Source organism: Talpa europaea (genome assembly GCF_964194135.1).
Source record: "Talpa europaea genome assembly, chromosome: 5".
In the NCBI taxonomy this organism is placed as follows: Eukaryota; Metazoa; Chordata; class Mammalia; order Eulipotyphla; family Talpidae; genus Talpa; species Talpa europaea.
The window spans coordinates 89,965,471-89,987,139 of record NC_140071.1 but is presented as its reverse complement, the minus strand read 5'-3'; the positions used below and the strand labels follow the sequence as shown (position 1 = coordinate 89,987,139).

At 39.5% G+C, this 21,669-nt stretch overlaps 1 protein-coding gene across 1 annotated transcript in view; it reads right to left on the bottom strand.

Annotated features, from left to right (window-relative positions):
- HSD17B11 (hydroxysteroid 17-beta dehydrogenase 11) overlaps positions 1-21,000 on the bottom strand; it is a gene marked incomplete at its 3' end in the record, with an annotated part of 40,276 nt that extends 19,276 nt beyond the window's left edge. The window contains exons 1-5 of the mRNA XM_084233662.1: positions 20,776-21,000; positions 12,861-12,968; positions 6,741-6,872; positions 5,109-5,215; positions 508-645 (exon numbers count right to left, since the gene is read on the bottom strand). Of these exons, the coding sequence (XP_084089788.1) occupies positions 508-645; positions 5,109-5,215; positions 6,741-6,872; positions 12,861-12,968; positions 20,776-20,985 (695 nt within the window). The 5' untranslated portion in view covers positions 20,986-21,000. The remainder of the gene's footprint in view (positions 1-507; positions 646-5,108; positions 5,216-6,740; positions 6,873-12,860; positions 12,969-20,775) is intronic.
- Between the last annotated feature and the right edge of the window lie 669 nt (positions 21,001-21,669).

Genomic DNA, 21,669 nt, shown 5'->3' with positions numbered 1-21,669 from the left:
TGTAATTAAGGAAAGACTATAGTCTGGTGTTCATTTTGGAGAATAATCTCTAGATCATCAAAAAGAAACTGTTTTTCACATTGTGACTTTGGGTTAGCACTGCCAGAATTAACTATGATGGCTGTTAAGCAAAGAGTTCTAGGTCCTTTTCCCCACCACTATCCTATCCCAACTGAACCACAACATTTCCAGTGGGCCCCCAACATGGTTCCCAAGAAGTCCTGGTGAAGTGTATGTATCCTGTACTTGTCAGAGAACAATTGCTTAGGAGAAGAAAAATGGGAGGATTAGCAAGTTCACCTGTTATTCATATTTATATTTACATAAATGCTCCTACTCTTTTTGTCTGTCCACCTGCTTTCCCACAATCTGCAGAAACTGAAATTGAGATGTGCTAAAGGCATTGAATATCATGTGTTTTAAGGATTAGCTATTTTGGAAACCCCACAGAATGGTTGATATTCACAGCAGTCACCAACCTTTGTCTCTATTTCTGTCTCAACTTACTTGGTACTTGGATTTTTGATGAAGCCAGTGTTTATGAAATTAGGACAGAGACATGATGTTTTGATTCCAGTTTTTTCATAGGCATTCAGTTCTGCAGTCAAAGCTTGATGAAATCCAACAGCAGCAAATTTGCTTGAACTGAAAGTAAACAAAAAAAAAAGTCACAAATTCAAGAAAGCTGTTGCATCTACTTAATTCAGACGCTTATTTCCCTTAGTCAAGCGTTAACCTCTGCCCATAGCATGGCAGTGTGTATGAATATTTAAAGATTGAATTTCATCAATGGAATAGAATAGAGAACCCAAAAGCAGATCTTAGTAAATATGTGAATTTATTATAAAGGTGACATTATCTGAAATTCAGGGCCCGCCCAGCACTAGTAAATCAGAATCTGCATTCTAGAAGATCGGCCAGTAGATTTCTGACATGGAACATTTACTGTATTCCAGCTTCGTTTATCAAATGAGAATGAAGAGATTTAAATGTCTTTTTTTTTTTTTTTTTTTTTTTTTTGTGGCACCCTCGCCGGTGGCCGGGGATTGAACTGGCACTGCAGAGGATGCAGGCAGGCTTGCAACCCAGCGCTCAAACCTCTGTGCCACCAGGTGAGGCCCTAAATGTCTTGCTAGGAAAATGGGTAGGGTGTTTTTTACTGTGCTGTTTCCATAAAAATTTAATGTGACTGTAGGCTGTTCATTCTTTACTGTAAGCTCATGGAATTCACGAATGAATTCTAGAACTTGGACATTTAAAAGCATTACTGTGCTTCCCCCACCTGCTGGACTTGGGGTTGAAAGGTCACCAGTTGGGAACTGCCACCACAGGAGGATAGCCTGTCTGAGATTTTAATGACAGAGCCCAGAATTTCTGTTTTGATCTGTGGCAGTTTGAGTTTTGTGTTCGATGCATCTGGAATGACCTTACAAATAAGTTACCCAAAATTAATAGATACATCAAATAAATAGTGACACACAGAAACAGTGGGATATCATGCAGCAATTAAAAATGATATTGCATGTACACACAAACAAATTACATATTCATTTTATTTATTTATTTTAAAGATTTATTTATTTATACAAGCACTGGGTATAGTCAGAAGTGCGGGAGGGTGAGAGAATTCATCAGAGCCAGAGAGGGGAACAGAATAGGCAGAGTGACGAAATACACTGCTGAGGGGAGCAGAGGGCACGGCAGGAGAGGTCTGCGCGCCATGTGGGACCCTCGCTGGTGGCTGGGGATCGAACTGGCGCTACAGAGGCTGCGGACAGCTTCGCAGCCCTGCGCTCAGCCTCTGCACCCCAGGGGAGGCCCTACATAATCATTTTAAATAAACAAAAATTAAGATTATGGTGCAGATTTTTTTCAATGTACTACTACAGATCTGTATTTTAAATGCCCTAAAAATTATAACCAATGCTTTTTATCATGGTTGTTTCTGTATGGTGAGATTATCAACAAACATTTTTCTTTCTTCTTTACTAAACTGCATGTATTTTCAAAAATTTTCTTAAGTGAAACAGAAGAAAGGGGGCATACTTTTGTATGTTAATGATCTTGAGTATGTTAAAGAAATATTTAACTTGAAGGTTAATTTTCATATAGACATGTAAATGAAAACTAACAGTGAGTGGATTTTTTCTGCACTTTAAATCAAATTTTCAATTAATATTTTGAATTATTATTTCTTTTTTGATATTATTCTTTTAAATAACATTTCATTACAAGCTAATGATCAGGGCTCAATTTTGCCAATTTTGTCTTCCTTCACCAGTAATTTCAATGATTATAAGTTAGTTATTTGAGTTGACAATATTATGTTAAAGGAGTGTGTGACACCTAATTGTTTTCTTTTTAAAATCTAAATATTTTTGGACAAAATACTTAGCAATACTTAATGACAAAAAACATTTTAGAATAGAATCAAGAGATTAACCTTCCTCAACATGAATCCAGTTCTTCCATATTGCATTTTTCACCTCAATAATTAAAATCAGTATTGGAGCTGTAGTTTATTCTTACTGTGGCTGCAGCAGTTCAGGACAGTGATAGCTGAGGACTGGATTATAGGAAAAATAACCAGGTATTTTTAAGTTTCCCTTCATTTCATTCTAACAATCAGGAGCCAGAACATATAGATGATTAGTTCTGGGATGACGCATTCTGGAATCTAAATGACAGGGGAACATTACTATTTTGTGTGAATACAGGGAAGTGAAACACAACGCCAGACACTCTTCTGTTATTCGACATTTGCAGGATTACAGATTCTATGCTAAGTGCATTGGGGTATATGATTTAAACATTACAGAATCTCGATGAATTCCTTAGTTGCCACGTTTAATCTGTTTTATGGATGAAGAAAATAAAGCACAGAGAGAACTTGAGTAACTTGCCCAAGATCACATAAAGTTAGTATATGATTGAGTTCAAGATCATAGCATCATTATTCATAATAATCCTATCCTGGAAACAACCCAGATGTTCACAAGCAATAGTACCAAATAAATTGCTGTCTAATCTCATGAAACAAAACCACACAGGCATGAAATCAGATGAAATGACAGCTGCCAACAACATATGTAAGTCCCACAAATACTGAGATTTCATGTATCTAGAAATCAAAAATGAACAAAATATAAGGTATTACAAATCAGTAGAGGGGTTACTATTGAGAAAGAAAGAGAAACTGGAATGGGAAGAGTCCTAAAAGGAGTTTTCTGAGGTCTCATAGGTTTTATTTTTTTTGACCTGCATAGTGGCTAAACAGATGTGTCTATTTTGTGGCAACTCATTGAGCTGTACACACGTGCTATCTGAATTTTTTTAAATGTGTGTTATTAAATTAAAAAGTTTATGTTTAGGGCCTCCCCTGGTGGCACAGCGGTTGAGCGCTGGGCTGCGAGGCTGCCCGCAGCCTCTGCAGCACCGGTTCTTTCCCCGACCGCCAGCGAGGGTCCCACAAAAAAAAAAAAAAAAAAAAAGTTTATGTTTAGGGCCTTCCTAAACAGGAAGTTAAAGATAGCGCTATCAAGCTACCCACCAGGGAGGTGACCCACATGGTATAGCAGACCTCTCCTTTCTCGCTTGCTGCTCCCCTCAGCAGTGTATTTCATTCAATCTGCCTGTTCTTTTTTTTTTTAAGATTTATTTATTTATGCATACAAGAACTGGGGCACAGGCCAGAGATGCAGAGGGTAAGAGGATTCACCAGAGACAGAGCAGGGAAAAGAACAGGCAGATCTACTGAAATACACTGCTGAGGGGAGCAGAGGGCGAGACAGGAGAGGTCTGCTGCGCCATGTGGGTAGCTCCCTGGCTGGGGATCGAACTCAAACTGCAGAGGCTGCGGACAACTTCACAGTGCTGTGTCTTAACCCCTTGCACCTCCGCCTGTTGTGCTCCCCACTCTGTCTCTGGTGTATCCTCTCACCCCCCACACCCCAGTTCTTGTAGGAATAAATAAATCTTTGGAAAAAAGAAAAGAAGGAACAAGGGAGAGAAAAAGGGAAGGGAAGGAAGGAGGGAGAGAAGGAGGAGGAGGGAAGGAAAGAAAACAGATGAACAAAAAAAAAAAGGGACAAAATAAAACCACTTGTCTTATTACCAAAGAATAGATATGGTTAGAATAAAACAATGGTACATATCCTTGCAAACTCTTTAAATACAAGATTATCTATCTATCTAATAAAAATAAGTTACCCACCCATGCCTATATCTATTTATGCACATATTTATAGCTACATGTACAATTATATCTGTGTTGTTTCTAGAATTTAGATAATTAATTCCCAAAGTACACAATGGTAGAAAATAAATCTGAGCATTACATTATTGCATGTGTATTTATTTGCACAATGGTAATTCAACATTTTAAGAGTTATTATTTGCTAAAATGTAAAAATGGCCAAGAATTGTTAGAGGGTGTGCGGCAGTAGATCACCTTGGCTACAGGGCCTCACTGATTACTTCTGTATAACATATGGGAGAGCACAGCATTACCGCACCCTGTGTACTACTGCAAGCCTTTCACCCATTAACATTGGCATGGGTTTCTATTTCATTGAATAACTGCCATCTCATTTAAATTATTAATTTATGTCCCAGATGCTTACAATTTGTCATCAGTCCCTTATGTCATCCCATAGTAAATGAGTATTATAATGTAGAGCTTTCAAAGGAATGTAGACATAATGTGAAATTGTTAGAAAAGAGTTTGGTTATGTTTCATTGTTTTGATGGCTTTAATGTTTAAAATCTCAGATTATACTCTTTTTACACTGTTTTCTTTCCACAAAATTACCTTATTAAAGATTATGAACATTAACTTTTGTTCATAGTACAAAAATATTGCTATGGTTTTGTAATTCCTTGCTGCTAAAGGAGATGAGAAATGCTTTAAGTGGCTGACTCTGAATTTCCCTGCAGCCACCTCTAGAATTATCAACCTAGAGGACAATTAATGGTTGATAATTTTACTGTACAAGACACTATTTCAGCAACTTCAAGCCTATCATCATTATTGGTAGTCCACATTAGACAGGATAAAAATAACACAAGTTAAGCATAGGAACCAATGAAGGAAGACCATGTTCACTTACCAATAAGCCATTAAATAAGGGACCACAGTATGCCCAGCTGCTGAAGCCACAGTGACAATGTGACCATGATTATTACTCATCATCGCTGGAAGAAATGCCTTTGTAGTCTAAAATAGTTTCATTAAAACAGAAAAATGGTTATTTTTGACTCAAGCTCATTGGGAATATTTCTATAACAAAGGTGTATTTGCTAAGATCATTCCTGGCTGAAATGAGAAAACCGAGATTGACAGTCAATGTGGCAACATAAGGAGCTGGAGAGGATGCCCAGATTAGAAAAACCAAGCGAAGCAATTGATGCTGAGAGTTTTGAGAATTCATCTCATTTAAATAGTGGATTTATGCCCCTGGTTCTATCTTTTGTCATCAATATCTTCTATCATTTCATATTAAATATGTATTATAATCTAGAGTTATTAAGAGAATTTCACTTAATGTGGAATTGTTAGAAAATAGTTTAGTGATATTTCAAAATACTGAAATGAACAGTCTTCCAGTAGTCATTGAATGATTCATGCAATAAATATTGAGCACTTACTATGTCCTGGGGATTCAGAAACATGAAAATACATTTGAACAGAGGCAGAAAAACAGCCAAACTCAAATCATAAAAATACAAAGACAGTAACAACACCTGAAGAGTGTGTGCCTATGCCTCTAAATCCTACAATATTGTAAACCAATGGTACCTCAATTTAAAAAAAATCAATAATTAGAAAAAATACAATGACAGATGTGAATAATAGGGATATTAGCATAAAATAATGCTGCTTTGTAACCAAACTTCCTATCTTTTTGACATCCGTCATTCCAGCTTACATCTAAGAAAACTTTGAGGGACCATTTTAGGAACTGTTTATTGGACAATATTCAAAAACTCTCATTGTCTTTCTACACCTGCATCTATCTATTTAGTATGTAAAACTTTGAATGGTGAGACTCATAACAAACAATGTTTACAATTCTGTGGCCATGAGTCTCATGAGAATCTGAAGCAAACTGAGTTCACCTTTTTATATAAATCATAGAAGATGACTTGGACTATCTCTAAGTTCTCCCTTTATCTCTAAACTGGACCACCCAGAGTTGTGAGACACTATTTTAGAATTAAAATATATAATACTTGAAGGTTATTACTATTTATTAAAGTTTTTGAGGGGGAGGGAGTATGATTGGTGGTTTAGGTTGCAGTATGTAAATGATCTCTTTGGGGTCCTCCCTGGTGGTGCAAGGGGTTGAGATGCAGTGCTATGAAGCTGTCCGCAGCCTCTGCAGCACAAGTTTGATCCCCAGCCAGGTTGGTGATCCACATGGTGCAGCAGACCTCTCCTGTCTCGCCTGCTGCTCCCCTCAGCAGAGTATTTCAGTTGTTCTGCCTGTTCTGTTCTCCACTCTGTCTCTGGTGAACCCTCTAGCACCCCAAACCTCTGGCCTGTACCCCAGTTCTCATATGCATAAATAAATACATAAATCTTTAAAAAAAAATAAAAGGATCGCTTTGGTTGTTCTATCTGAATATCCTTGGAGAAAACTTTAACTTATATTTGCTGTGACCTTTATGTCCACTAAAAGCTCACTTTAAATTTAATCTTCAGGTTTCACAAAAGTGTTTTGTAAAACAAATCAACTTACCCAGAAATGTGCAAGTACATTAACTTCAAAAGTCTTTTCAATCTGAGGGTCTTGTGTAGCAAACAAATCTGATGTGTACACTACACCAGCATTATTTATTAAGATACCAACATCTCCAACTTCTGTCTTCACCTTCAAAAATAGACAAGAACCATGTGTATTCAATGATTAGTAAAGTATGGATTTTTCTACTAGAGGTAGAAAAGTAATACAGTAAAATATATGCCAATATAGAAAAAACACTTTAACTTTAGTTAATATTAAATCAGCATTGCCTGTAAGTTTACTAGGTTGAAATTTTCTTTTGCAATTAGTCTCTTGACTTTGCTCTATTGATTACAACCAAGAGGCATTTGGTTAACAAAAACAACTTATGACAAATAAAACTATTAATCATTTAAAAGATAAGTAGGGGCCTCCTTGGTGGCGCAAGGGGTTAAATCTCAGCACTATGAAGCTGGGGGCAGTCACTCAAGCCACTCAGCAAGAGTTTGATCCCTGGCCAGGGAGCTGACCCACATGGCCCAGCAGACCTCTCATGTCTGGCCAGCTGCTCCCCTCAGCAGTGTATCTCAGACAATCTGCCTGTTCTGCTCCCAATTCTGTCTCTGGTGAATCCTCTCAATACCCTTCACCCCCACCACAGTGGCCTACACCCCAGCTCTTGTATGCATAAATAAATAAAATAAATATTTAAAAAAATAAAAAAGTGCTTATTAGTTTATTGGTTTTATTTTGGACACATTTAGTTTGAGGTTTGAGTAGAAATCTGAGCTGTTGTCAGGCAAGCAAGTGGCAAGCGAGGGTGGGAGCTAGGAAAGTGTCCCCAGCTAAAGGAACTAAAATGGGAGAGTTAGAAGGTTCTGGGATTAAAAGAAATCATCCCTTGCCCCTCTGGGTTCTTCTGGCTGACAAATAATCCAGACAGATTAATAAGAGAAGAAGCAGTAAAGAAGTTGAATAATCACATGTTTACTTCCTGTATTCACAGGAGAGACCCAGCATGCCTGGGTGACCCATCAGGTGGCTTTAGGTGGCATCTTAACTAGCTTAACTAGAAGAAGGAGGTTGGGGAAGAAAGGGAAAGTCATTTAGGGCACTTACTGGGGAAAACAATGGTACTTCTGCCTTCTCCACAGAAGGGGATTGGCTCTTCCTAGACAAGACCCTTTCAGAGAGTTTAGCTACAAACATCAAGAGTAACTTCCACCCAGCCTTCAGAGTCCCTCTTCATGACAAAGACAAGAAAGTTCTAGGTTGACAGATTTTTGCTCCCTTGCAGTCTCAAGAAGTTTCATATTTCAGAAGTTGTTCAATTATTTCATAGAACCAATCTTCAGTCCTAAGGGTAGATCAAGTCCAATTACACAGTTGTGAAACAATTTCTGGGGGCATTCCTGGAGTTGATCCCAAGTTAAGCCTATATGGGGTCAAGAACTTCTATGAAGGGCCTCCCCAGTGGCGCAGCGGTTGAGCGCTGGGCTGCGAAGCTACCCGCAGCCTCTGCAGCGCGGGTTCGATCCCCAGCTGTCGGGCGAGGGTCCCACATGGTGCGCAGACCTCTCCAGCCGCTTGCTGCTCCCCTCAGTGTGTATTTCGTCAGTCTGCCTGCTCTGCTCTCCCCTCTGGCTCTGGTGAATTCTCTCACCCTCCTGCGCTTCTGACTGTACCCAGTGCTTGTATAAATAAATAAATAAATCTTAAAAAAAAAAAAGTGTTAAAAAAAAGAACTTCTATGAAAACAAGCATTTAATTTTTTAATACCACAAAAAGTAAGCAAAAAAAACTGGCAAATGTAGGGACTATCATAAGAAACTATATAAAACAGATTACACCTTAAATTGGCCATATCTATTTTTTTTTTCGGTTACTCCATTCTATTGCCCACCAAGCTTTATCGGGTATTAGTAGGCTTAGACACCAGAAACAGGAGAATATCTCATTCAATAATTTTGTGCATTTTTGAGATGCTAAATGTCTTGGAGGATGAACCCTAGAGTTACTATGCATTTTGTTAGATTTACTGTTCCAAATCAAGGTGAACTTCTATTAATGTCATTATTTAAACAGTGCTTGGGTGTGTTTGGGAGTTGACAAATAGCCTTAAAAGCTTTCCCTGTGCTACACATTTTATCATTTATCATTTAATTCTCATAATTCTAGGAAGTAGCTCATTTAAAAAATGAGAAATGTGAAACAGAATGGCTAAGTCTCTTACCCGAGTTCACATGGATTAGGGTCATATGCAGCTGAGACTTGCCCAGATCTTCTGACCTTAGAGCTCCAAACAAGCCTCAAACTTTAAACAGAAAGGAAGCTCAGGGCAAAGTCCCATCAACATACCTGCAGGACTTCAATGTGCCAGTGCAGAAGGCCTGTCAGCCTGAATTGAGTTTCAGTGTCATCAACTTGTATTTGAAATGTCAAAGAGTCAAGCTAAGTTAGTTGGCCCTATTTTACCTAAATCCACATCTCTAGCACAATATGAAAATTGTTGTTCAGAATAAGACCCTTAAGTTACTGAGAAAAACCAAACATTTTGCACTGTGGAATTGATAAAGTTGAAGTAATGCCTCTAAATTAATATGGCTCAAAAACACTGTTTTAAAGTGCGGAAGAAATTGCTCAGACAGTGCCTCCCTGATGGCGCAAGGGGTTATGCATAAATAAATAAATCTTAAAAAAAAATAGAAATGGTCAGACCGTCTAGATCCCTTGCTTCATATTTGTCTATCCATGGTGCAAATAAATGTCTTACTTGCTTATTTCTTTTCTTTTTAAAATTTTTTAAAGGTTTATTTATTTATACAAGAACTGGGATACAGGCCAGAGGTGCTGGAGGGTGAGAGGATTCACCAGAGACAGAGTGGGGAGCAGAACAGGCAGAACGACCAAAAACACTGCTGAGAGGAGCAGCGGTTGAGAGAAGAGAGGTCTGCTGTGCCATGTAGGTTTTTACCTGGCCGGCCGGGAATTGAACCTGTGCTACGGTAGACAGCTTCACAGCGCTGTGCTCAACCCACTGCACCACCAGGGAAGCCCTGACTTATTTATTTCTTGACAGTAAAAGCAAGCCAAGAGTTTGTTTAGATGGCATAAAAATGTTGTGATATCAAAACAGCCACAAATAGGTATTTGAGAATACAATCACATTGATGTGTATATTCTAAGCATGTATTTATCTTAGCACAACTTCAATAACAACAATATGTTAAAATCATGAAATTGGTTCAAATAATAAAATAATCTTTTTCAGAAAAGCTTATTCCCAGGTGAATCAAGAAATGAATATTTTCCATTCAGGTAAGTAATGGTGTGGGTTATAGATCTTAACTTTAACAATGACTAATGACACAATTATACAGATAGTATTGGTAATTCTATTATAAAACTAATAATCAATTTTTACAAAGTGATCGGTGTGTCAGGTATTGTTCTAAGAACTTTACATCATTAACTTAATGTTGGGTATCATTATTGACATTAAAAACTAAGCCCTCATGTCTTGCCCAGCAGACAAGTTTGGGAGGCTTGAATATATAAAGGGAATGGATAACATTGTTATGGAAACCAACCCCTCCTCTTGACCATAAATGCGGAAGCACACTTAGGACACATGATGTGTCAAATGTCAATGCCAGACGGAAACCAGACATCCCAGCAGATAACTGGTGCAAACTGGAACCCCAAATAAAAAAGCCCGCAGGAAAAGACTATTAAAGGGCGCCTCAAATCCTCCTTCCCACACAGGTAACTTCCATCTCGCCCCCTGCTCCCCTGCACGATATTTCAATAAATTTGCCTTTTCTACTCTCCACTCTGTTTCTGGTGAATTCTTTCACCCCCATGCCTCAGCCTCACTCCAATATTATTCTGCCACATTTAATTAACCTTCTTAACAATACTATGAGGTAGGGAGGGTACTTCTGTGACGCATAGTTTTATAAGTGAGGAAACTTAAGCCTCAGGAGGTTAAGTAACTTGATCAAGGTGACATTGCTAGCAGTAACGGGGAGGGCACTCCTCTTTGCAAAGGACAGTCATTGCTGTTTTAAGTAAAATATTGTTAAAGGCTGGTTATCACTTTCCTCTAGGCCTTGCTCTCACTGTAATCCCTCTCAGGAAAGCCATTTCCCACCACTGGCCTGTGTAAACTTCTACTTACTCTATTGACTTAGCCCATGCCTCACTAATAACAATAATTTTGAAATTAAAGATTAAAATTTAAAATTTAGAATTTAATATAAAATTTAAAAATGTCCCTAAACCTAAAATTCCCAAAACAAAGCCGTTCTCGGGGCCTCCCTGGTGGTGCAGGGGTTAAAGTCAGTGCTATCAAGCTATCAGCAGCCACTGAGGCATGCGTTGGATCCGGGCCAGGGAGCTACCACATGGTACAGCAGACCTCTCCTGTCTCGCTTGCTGCTCCCCTCAGCAGTGTATTTCAGTTGTCTGCCTGTTCTGCTCCTCGCTCTGTCTCCAGTGAATCCTCTCACCCTCCCGCGCATCTGGCCTGTACCCCGGTTCTTGAATAAAATAAATAAATCTTTAAAAAAAAAAAAAAAAGATGAGAAAAGCTTAAAAAAAAAAAAGCAGTTCTCAAGTCTCCTTGAATCAGAACTTTTACTCTGGACTAAATCAGAATATGTAGGAGTGAGGTCCAGGAGTATGTATGGTCATGAATTTGCCCAGATCATTCTGTAGCAGTGTGGTACTCATAGAAAGAGGAAGTTTCAGGTTCCCTGCCCCATCCAAAAAAGGGTAGAGCTGAGCAGTGAGGAGAAGCTAGAAAAGACTGGGAAAAGGAAGGAAAGAGAAGATTAAGACCTGGAGGATGCACGTGGAGCAAAGACATGTGAAGAAGAAGCTGCACTCGCTTCTTGGCCTTGCATTTGTGCCAGGGATGTGGGGGACATGGAAGGAGGAGACACTTGAAGAGACCCCTGGGGAGGCTGACAATGGCAGCCTTTGCCTTAACTTGTATTTTGATTTTACTCCTTTCCTTCCAGACTTGCCAGGCCCCTTCTGCCCCTTTCCTCTGGGTCCTCACCAGAAGGAGCCTTTGACTGTGGCAAGCTTTCAGGCTTCAGTGACCCCACTTTGGGCCAACCCTGTTTGCCAGGGCATTTACCCTCGAGGGGTTGGGTAACTTTGGGTGTTTAACTGGAAACTATTTTAATTATATTCTTTCTCTTCTCTCTGTTGCACACTATTTCTATAAAAGTTCCTTTCATTGGTGGTCTTACACACTAAGAATATGTTTTGTTTTTATGCAGAGGATGGCAGAACCCATTTAGAAAGCAGGCAGTTTGGGGGTGCTGGGCTACCCCTTATTCTGCCCACTAAATTCTACTGACCTTCTTGTTCTGATACTATTTAGTTAATGAGTGCATTCATAGTGAAACCCCTTTTTATATACAGCACATCTTAGTTTTATATAGAAGAGATAAATGATGCTTTATAGAAACAGAGCTACAGTTAGGCTTATACTTGTTTCAGAACTTTAACTGGTTTCAGAAGAACTTGTCAGTGACTCTGCATTGTTATCTAAAGAGTCACCTATTTCAGAATCAGATGAGAGAGGTGTGGGTTTCCTGCTAAACATGCAGACTCCTGGGACCAGCACTTGAACCAATGAAGAAAACCTCTGGGGCCAGAGGCCACATTTTTATTTATTATTTTTAAATATTTATTTATTCATTTAGTAGAAGAACTGGGCTGGAAGTGTGGGGCATGAAAGGATTCCCCTGAGACAGAGTGGGGAGCAGAACAAGTGGATTTACTAAAATATATATGAGGGGAGCAGCGGGGAGACAGGAGAGGTCTGCTGTGCCATGTGGGTCAGCAGCCTGGCTGGGGATTGAACTCAGGCTGTGGCAGTGATAGGACTGAGACTTAATCCCTAATCTACCAGGGAGGACCAAGGCTACATTTTTAAACAAGATCCCTTGAAAATTCTGGAACACACTAAAATCTGAGAACCTCATTTTGAGATTGTGCCACTAGCTATTTGCACACCTTAGGCAAATCACAGATATTCTAACAATCCTGCATCATGAACAGACTGAAATCCCTCCCAGCTCTGTCACCATACCAGTCTAAACAAATGTAAATATTCACCTTCTTGGCGGAAGTATAAATATCTTCACGGTTACTGCAGTCCACCACATAGGTATGAGTTTTGGCACCCAGTCTCCTGCATTCAGCAGCTGTTTCCTCAATTCCATGCTAGGAAAAGCAACAAAGAGGCAAGAGAATAAAATTAATGAAATAAGTATATTCAGATTCTTTATTATTTTTAAAGATTTATTTATTTATTTGTTTGTTTGTTTGTTTATTTATTTATTTATGCAAGCACTGGGTACAGCCAGAAGCGCAGGAGGGTGAGAGAATTCACCAGAGTCAGAGCAGGGAGCAGAGCAGGCAGAAGGACCTAAGTACACTGCCGAGGGGAGCAGCGGGCGGTAGGAGAGGTCTGCGCGCCATGCGGGACCCTCCTCCGGTGGCAGGGGAGCAGCCAGGGATGGAACCTGTGCTGCAGAGGCTGCGGCAGCTTCGCAACCCAGTGCTCAACCGCTGCGCCACTGGGGAGGCCCTATGCAGATTCTTTAGAGTGGGCAGTGATTTAATTGACACATATTTTTACAAGGTGACAGGCACTTTGTTCTCAGTACTTTTACTGGCTACGTCAGCTGTGGTATCATTAATAAAGGTAAAAGCTAAGTCCCTACTCCTCACAGTAGGCAAATTTGGGAGGCTTGACTGGAAAGGAATAGGTGAGGTTGCTATGGGAACAGATCCATCACTCTGCCCTTGAATGTGGAAGCAGAGTCAGGACACATTTTGTGTCAAAGGTCAAGGCCCACAACCAGACATCCTAGCAGGTAACAAGTTATAAGAGAGCCTCAAATCCTTTTCCAGTGCAGACAACCTCTCCAGTCTCGGCCACTACTCCCCACAGCAATATATTCAATAAATCTGCCTTTCTTGTTCTCCACTCTTGTCTCTGCTGAATTTTTTTACTCCTGTGCCTCCAGCCCTCACCCCACTTTCCCTACTGCAACTTCTATTTGGAATTGAATTTAAAGCAATCTTTAATAAAAATAAATACATATGTGTGTGTATTCGTGATAAGACTTTAAAAACAAAACAAAATGAAAAACAAAACTTTTTTCCTGGGTCAAGAAAAACTCTTCATGGATTTTCTAGCTATATATAAATAAATGCATTAACTACAGTTTGTTCATTCATTCGCTCATTCCTTCAGCATTTTTTAAAAAATATTTATTTACTTATTTATACAAGCACTGGACACAGTCAGAAGCACAGGAGGGTGAGAGAATTCACCAGAGCCAGAGCAGGGAGCAGAGCAGGCAGACTGATGAAGTACACTGCTGAGGGGAGCAGCGGGCGGCAGGAGAGGTCTGTGTGCCATGTGGGACCCTCCTCTGGTGGCTGGGGAGCAGCCTGGGATCGAACCGGCGCTGCAGAGGCTGTGGGAAGCTTCGCAACCCAGCGCTCAAACGCTGTGCCACAGGGGAGGCCCTCCTTCAGCATTTTAATGGACAGGTCATATTCATGGTGCTTAGAAAAACTTTGTGGATATAAATATGAAAGTCCTCACTTCACTGTGTTCACAGGGTAGTAGAAAAAGACATAAAAATAACTATAAAAAGACATAAAAATAACTGTAACATTTACGTAGGACCATTATGAATATGAATTGTTATTGTTTTGGAAAAAAGGATTGAATATTGGCAATTTTGTGTGGTTCAACCTGCTATTCTGTGGTAAGTATAAAAGTTCAAGGCCAGCCAGACTTTAGATTAAGGTGTAGTATATAGTGGGTTCTTGGGAAAGTCATGACACATTTTTGTTTGAAAAACAGAAAAATTATGTCATGACTTTTTCTTACAAGCCAGCATCACAGTATACTGCCTCAATGAAGTTAGAGGTGAACCACTGATAAAATTAGACTCACATTTGTGAATTATATTGAGTACTCTTGCTTATGTATGGAGAACAGATTTTAGGGGTCAACACTGAAGAAAAGAGAAAAATTTGGAGGCAAATACAGTGAATCAGCAAAGATAATACACACTTGAGGGACCTCCTTGGTGGCAGTTGGGTGCTGCACCGTGAAGCTGTCTGCAGCCTCTGTAGTGCGGGTTTGATCCCGGCTGGCCGACGAGAATCCCACATGGCAAAGCAGACCTCTTCTGACTTGCCCGCTGCTCCCCTCAGCAGTGTATTTCGTCAGTCTGCCTGTTCTGTTCCCCTCTCTGTCTCTGGTGAATCCTCTCACTATCCTGCGCTTCTGGCCTGTACCCCAGTTCTTGTATAAATAAATAAATCTTTAAAAAGAAAAATACACACTTGAATAATGGCACTACCAGAGAGGACAGCAGGTGAGGGCGTAATCATTAAAATACATTCTTGGGCAGGAAAATCAGTGGTATTTGGTGATTGGATGAAGAAGGTGGGAAGGGACCGAAGTTGATATCCTTATTTTTAGTTTTAGTAACCGGCAATATGGTACTACAACAAGTCAGATGAGAATTCCACAAGGAGATCAGATGAAATAAAAGGGCTGATGAGCTGGTTTGAAGAACTGATTCAGTGTATGCTTTCCCAACAGCCATTTCAGCTGCTTCTGGACATTGATTTAGAATCATACCATAGGTTCTATTTTTGTTTCTATTCTTGCTAGATTTTTGGCTTGCTTTTGATCAATTTTGTGGCCTTTTTATTTATTGAGAATATCTCAAAAGATACCTTGAAGTTTAGTCAGTGAGTTTTGGAAGCCAAGAAGCTATTGTTAACCAATGTACAGTAGACAACTTACTGTATTTATTCAGAGAAAAGAGAATTTACTAAATGTATCCAGAGAGAATGGGAAAACATGCAAATGTGCAAATTTACTCATAAAAAAAAATTAGATTTGCAAAACATAAACAACAAATATGGAAGCTGTGGAAAAGAATTAGTTTGTGTAGTGAACTGACTATGGCAGTCAAAGGAAAAGGGATGTCTTCCCTCTGCTGAAATCTCCCGTCCAAACTAGTTTACTCTGATGAGCAATCCTCATTCCCCAAGGGACATCAAAATATCTGAGTTAAAGCTTTTGTTATTCTTCAGTATTTAACAGGTAGCTTTTAGTACATTCCTTTAAAATTCGTTCATGTTCAATTTATAGTACCTGTTTTTCATCAGTGGCTCTTGAATTCATGGATTTGTAACCTGAGTACCCAGAGAACCAACTACAGGATGGGTTGTTCGTCCTCACAAGGAAGAAAATTCTGACATGTTAAAACATGGCTGTACCTTGAGACTATAAATCTAAGTGAAATAAGTCAGACACAAGAGGATAAATACACAAATCCAGTTACACAAGGTACCTATAGTAGTCACATTTACAGAGACAGATAATAGAAGGATTTTGCCAGGAACTGGTGGAAGAGGATGCGGGGACTTACAGAGCATAAGCTTGGGTTGATGATAAAAGAGCTGTTGAAATGGATAGTAGAGATGATTGCATAACATTCTGAATGTACTTAAATCATATTGGCAGAACACTTAAAAATGTTAAATTTTATGTTATATATATTTTACCATAATAAAAAACATCTAATAAAAGTATTCAATATATTGCCTGGATTCTTTAGGTCTTCCATTTATAAAATTCAGTGCTTTTTTGGAACAAAATTTACAGTAATTTATTTTTCATTTATCCCAATTTCCGAGATTTTCTTATTAATGATTGGCTTCCTTTTTCAATGAACAATGTACAGAGCAAAGCTCTCCTTCCTCTATACTTGTAATCTCACTTTTGCCCAATTTCCTTGATCTTAGATCCAAGGTCTACTGTCTTCTGAACTGTGCAAATATAAGTTCTATCTCCTCTAGGAAAAGTTTTAGACAGCTTCCATAGTCACTAGATAAGAAATAAAAAATAAGCAGAGTTTCAGGAGGGAAGGAATTCTTCCCTTAAACATATTCTCAGCATGGTGGATTTTTCAGCACTTCTCACAATTCTTCAAGATTTCCTCTGATAATTTTTCTCCAATGTGTTGGATTCACTTCTCAAGCTGCACTCCTTTCCTCTTATTCCTTGCCCTCTTCTACAACTGAAACCTTTTTGCCCATTACTTAGATTATTAAACCTTCTGATTCTGTCCATTACTTTTTGCAATTATTCATTAATTCACTTTTCATTCAATAGTCTTTGAGTATACATTATGTGTTCAGTATTTACTGTAAATATATCATTCTGTTACAGGGCAGGGAGAGGGACACCCCAAACCCCGCAAACCTGTCTATTCTATATACGGTTCTGCCATCTGCTGCATCAACACAAAACATGTGAGACTTTAATGGGAAGGAACTTTAATAAAACTAGGAAACAATACAGGAAAGGCAAAGAGTCTAGTTTCTAAATGAAGCACCCAAAGTTACCCGTCCCCTCGTGGGTAAAAGTCCATCCATATGGGATCGGCCCAGAGCAAGGCCCCAAAGCCTGCCACAAGTCTAAAGCGTCTTCCAGTGGGGACCCACAGAAAAGGGTCAGAAACAACCAGACAAGCCCGGAAGGAAAAGAGCAAAATCAAAATCAAGATAAAAGCTGCCATTGTCACCTCCCCTTGGGTCTCACCCACATCTGTGTCACCCAGTCCACGACCAAAGGGCAAGCACAGTTTCTTCACGTGTCTCTAGGCTCCATGTGCCTCCTCCAGGTCTCCTTCTGGCTCCATCCTGTTTCCTTCCTTCCTCAGTTTCCTCTGTAGCCTCTTCTCTCCCTGCTCAGCTCCACCCTCCCTTGGGTGGGGCAGGGAACCTGGAACCTTCCCCTTTCCTGGGGACCATCCTGTTACAATTCCAAATTTATTTAAAGAGGCTTGGAAGTGAGAAGGGACATTGCTATTCTCATTGAGTTTATCTGAGAAATTATCTTTGGGGACAATTTGTCTTTGTAATTTTGGTAATAAAAATGTGATCTGGCTCCTTCACCCTCCAGCTTCCTCCTAAACCAATCTTACATTTCCTTCACTTTCTGGCTCATTCTCCAATTATGTACCTGTCCAAGGAATTTACTTTTCTGGGTTCTTCTGCCTGGATTATTAGAAACCCTACTCTTTTTACCCTTTCAGATTTCGTGCATCTCAGATTTTCATGATTTTAAAATATGTAAAATTCCAAGAAAAATAGACTGGCATATATATACTGATGTGGGACTTATTTGACCAAATGAAGTCATTAAAAACCAATATAACTATTTCATTACAAATATATCTTATCCACAAAAAAATAGGAAGGACCTAAAAGACGGATTATTTAAATAAAGAGCTGTTACCTTAACAAAACTTCACTGCATTGTCCTTAATTTCTTACTACTTTCCACTAATTTCCACGACTACTTTTCTGGTCTGACATGCCAGCATCATCTCCCACCTGTATTATCACAACAGTATCCGAACTGTTCTCCTGAGTCATCAGAGGAACCTCTTCAATAGAAATTGGCTCAAAACCAAAGCACATATAATAGGAAATTGTGTGAACTGGAGAAACTGAACCTAAATCTCTAGATCAGCATTCTCCCGTAGAAATATAATGCTAGCCACTATGTAAGTAATTTCATTTATTTTTAGATTTATTTTATTTATTTATGCATACAAGAGTTGGGGTGTAAGGATTCACCAGAGGCAGAGTAGGAAGCAAAACAGGCAGATCTACTGAAATACACTGCTGAGGGGAGCAGCAGGCGAGAGACAGGAGAGGTCTGTTGTGCCACATAGGTTAGCTCCCTGGCTGGGGATAGAACTAGTGCTGCAGTGGCTGCCCATAGCTTCATAGTGCTGAGACTTAACCCCTTGCGCCACCAGGGAGACCCTATATAAGGAATTTTAATTTTTCAGTAGTCTCACTAAAAAACATATAATTTTATTTCAACTTAGTATAAACATGTTATCATTTCAATATGCAATATATTATTAATAAACTATTACACATTCTTTTTTCATATTAAGTCTTTGATACCCCCTGGGTATTCACACCTACAGTGAAAAGGAAAGCCAGTAAACAAATGAATGCAGTAAAAGTCTCATTAGATAAACATTCCAACCCAGATGCAATCCAGGTGATGGATTTATGGCTAGTCTTTACAAGAGTGGGGGACAGCAGAGTAAGCCAACTCCTCTTATCTTCTGCTAGCCCCTTTTCTCCTCTCCTTTCGCTCATCCTCTCTCTGAATCACCTTGTATACCTAAAAATGTAATCTACCCATGTAATCTATGTTAAAATAACCTAGTATAAAAGGAAACTTTTGTGTATGCTCAGGGCCCAGATTTTTTCCTGGAGAGAATTCTCCTATCTGCTGCCCACTAGCATTATAATAATAAAAACCTGTAACCTTCTTCTTTCTGGAGTGCCATTTGGTCTTTCCCAGTCTGGCAAAACAGTTTTTCCATAACAACAGAACGTCTCCATTCAGATGAGCCACATTTCAAATGCTTTAGTGACTGAGAGGACTGCCAACTGTTGTATTGGAGAGTGCAGAGCTAGACCCTCCCTTTGTTTCTCTTCCTTCCTTCTTTGCTAAACTTTGCATATTGCTCATCCTTCCCTGAAGAGGTATGCATGGGCTTGCTGTACCCTCAGCATCTTCTGATCTTGACTCAATTATCTCCATCCCACTGAGGCTGCAGAATAAGATGGACTTTCAACTCCTACTCTCCCCACCATACACACAGTCCCTATACCTATTTCTTTTATTTTTTCCTTATACTTCTCACCATTCAACAATTACATATTGTATTATATAGCATGCCTAGCTTAATATCCCAACCTCATGGGGCTTGTGTTTTCCTCGCTGCTTATCCTTGGTTATGCATTAGAACAGTATATGACAGATAGTAGGTGCTCAGTAAACACTTGTTGCATAAATACACTTCAGAACACAGCAAATTTTGTACAAACCAGGCAGCAGCATTGGAAGGCATTAACCTTGCTAACTTTTACACATCTTCGAATTTTAGCTCAAACTCCACTGTGCCAGACACAGTGCTAAATGCTTTGCATGCATTCTTTGGTATAATCCTCACACTAAGGTAATTACCCATTTTACCTATTTTGTAGAATAAACCCAACCTATTTTGCAGAACCCTAAAGTTAAGTTACCATGAAGAAGTACAGAGCCCAAAAGTCTCTAACCACTGGACTAGAATGGCCTTGTTTGTATGTCTCATTGCACATGTAATTATTTAACATCTATTTTCCCTACCAGACAGAGGGCAAGGGACTCTACTGCTTGTTTCTCAATATCTAGGCAGCAGATATTGTGTATCCATCAACCACTGACAAGTAGAGTCAGCTGACTTTTTTACACACCCAAAATCCTTGTTTGCAGCATTGGATGTTGACTAGAGTGTAAGGGGTTTGACTTCTGGCTGTCAGGTGCCTTTGGTAAACCACCTTGCCTACCTACCTCTGGCCAGACACTAAGTAGGATTCCAAATTCTACTCATTTCCTTAAGCCTATATCTGTTTTGGTAAAAATTACATTGAAGATTTCTTTTTTCTTTTTTATTGTTTTCAACTAAAAGATGATTTTTAACAATTACTCTTGGCAATAACTTTGGCAGTTACGTTGCTTTCTGATGCATCTCTCAAAAACTTCAAGTAGGGTTTTTTCCTTAATGGGTCCAAACCTCTTACTCTTTAAATATACTAGCTAAAACTTACTATGAAATCAGGTTTGGAAGATTACAAATTATTTTCAGGACAAAAGTGAGGATAAATTTACAATGTCAGACTAGTGATAGGCAGACACTGGAAATCTTTTCTAGTTCTGTTTATCATGTGATCATAAACACATTAATTAATTCACCCTCTTCCTCCCTCCCCACTTATAAAAAAGCTTGTAATAATTCTTTTTTTCCTACCCACTTTGCAAAGATGCTGTAAGGGGTTGTGGCCTGCAAAATGCAGAGATGACTGCAGATTAAAGGTACTAACAGTAAAACACAGTAAGAACAATTACCTTATTTATATCCCACAGGACCAGTTTGGTTTTAAGTTTAGCAAATTCGTAGGCGGTCAGCCTCCCAATTCCATGTCCAGCTCCGGTTATCAGGACGATTTCTCCAGTTACTGATTTTCTCTTCTTAGGAATAAAAAGCTTTAGGAGAGACTCTAAGGAGAAGACGAGCAGTAAGGGCAGAAGCAGGATGCAGTCCAGGAAGAATCTCATCCTTTACGTTGCTGCGAGCTTCGGCTGAGCTTTTGGTTTGTTTTCTTTTACCAAGCACTCTAAGTAATTTCTGGAGCGTTGCTAGATCTCACAGCAGAGAGAATAAAAGCGAGAGCAAGGAAAGTCTCCTTTATCAAAGACAAATAAACAACTCCGAAACCGTTCCTTCCGCTGGGTTGGGCTTGGTTAGGTCTTTTGCAATTGGCTCGGACTGCAACGTGGAGCGACAGCTCGCAGGCTGAAATCTGGGAGGGACAAAGTCCAGAGCAGAGCAAAGCTTCCTAGTTCCCAGTTGCGTAGCCCGCGCTCGCTGCGCTGCCAGAGGTCGTCTGTACCCACTTTTCCTGAGCTCGTAAGCCGACTTTGAAGCATTCGTTGCAGCTTGTTTTCTCAAATTTGATCAGTTTCTCTCAAAGCAGCAAAGAATAACTGACAGTGCCCTCAGTCCAGATGCTTGTTTGAAACTTGGTGGTTGCCCATTATGACTTAAAGGATGCAAATGTTGTTTTCTGTCTTAAAGAATCCTCACTAGAGGGAAGGATTCTCCCCGCTGAGAAGACGCCACATGACACTCAGTTTGAACTAAGTGCGAATTCTGGAGGGCAGAGGAAATTTTGTCCTTTTAAGGACAGCAATAACAAAGTCCCATTATAATAATCTGTCCCGCTGATCATATTGAACTGG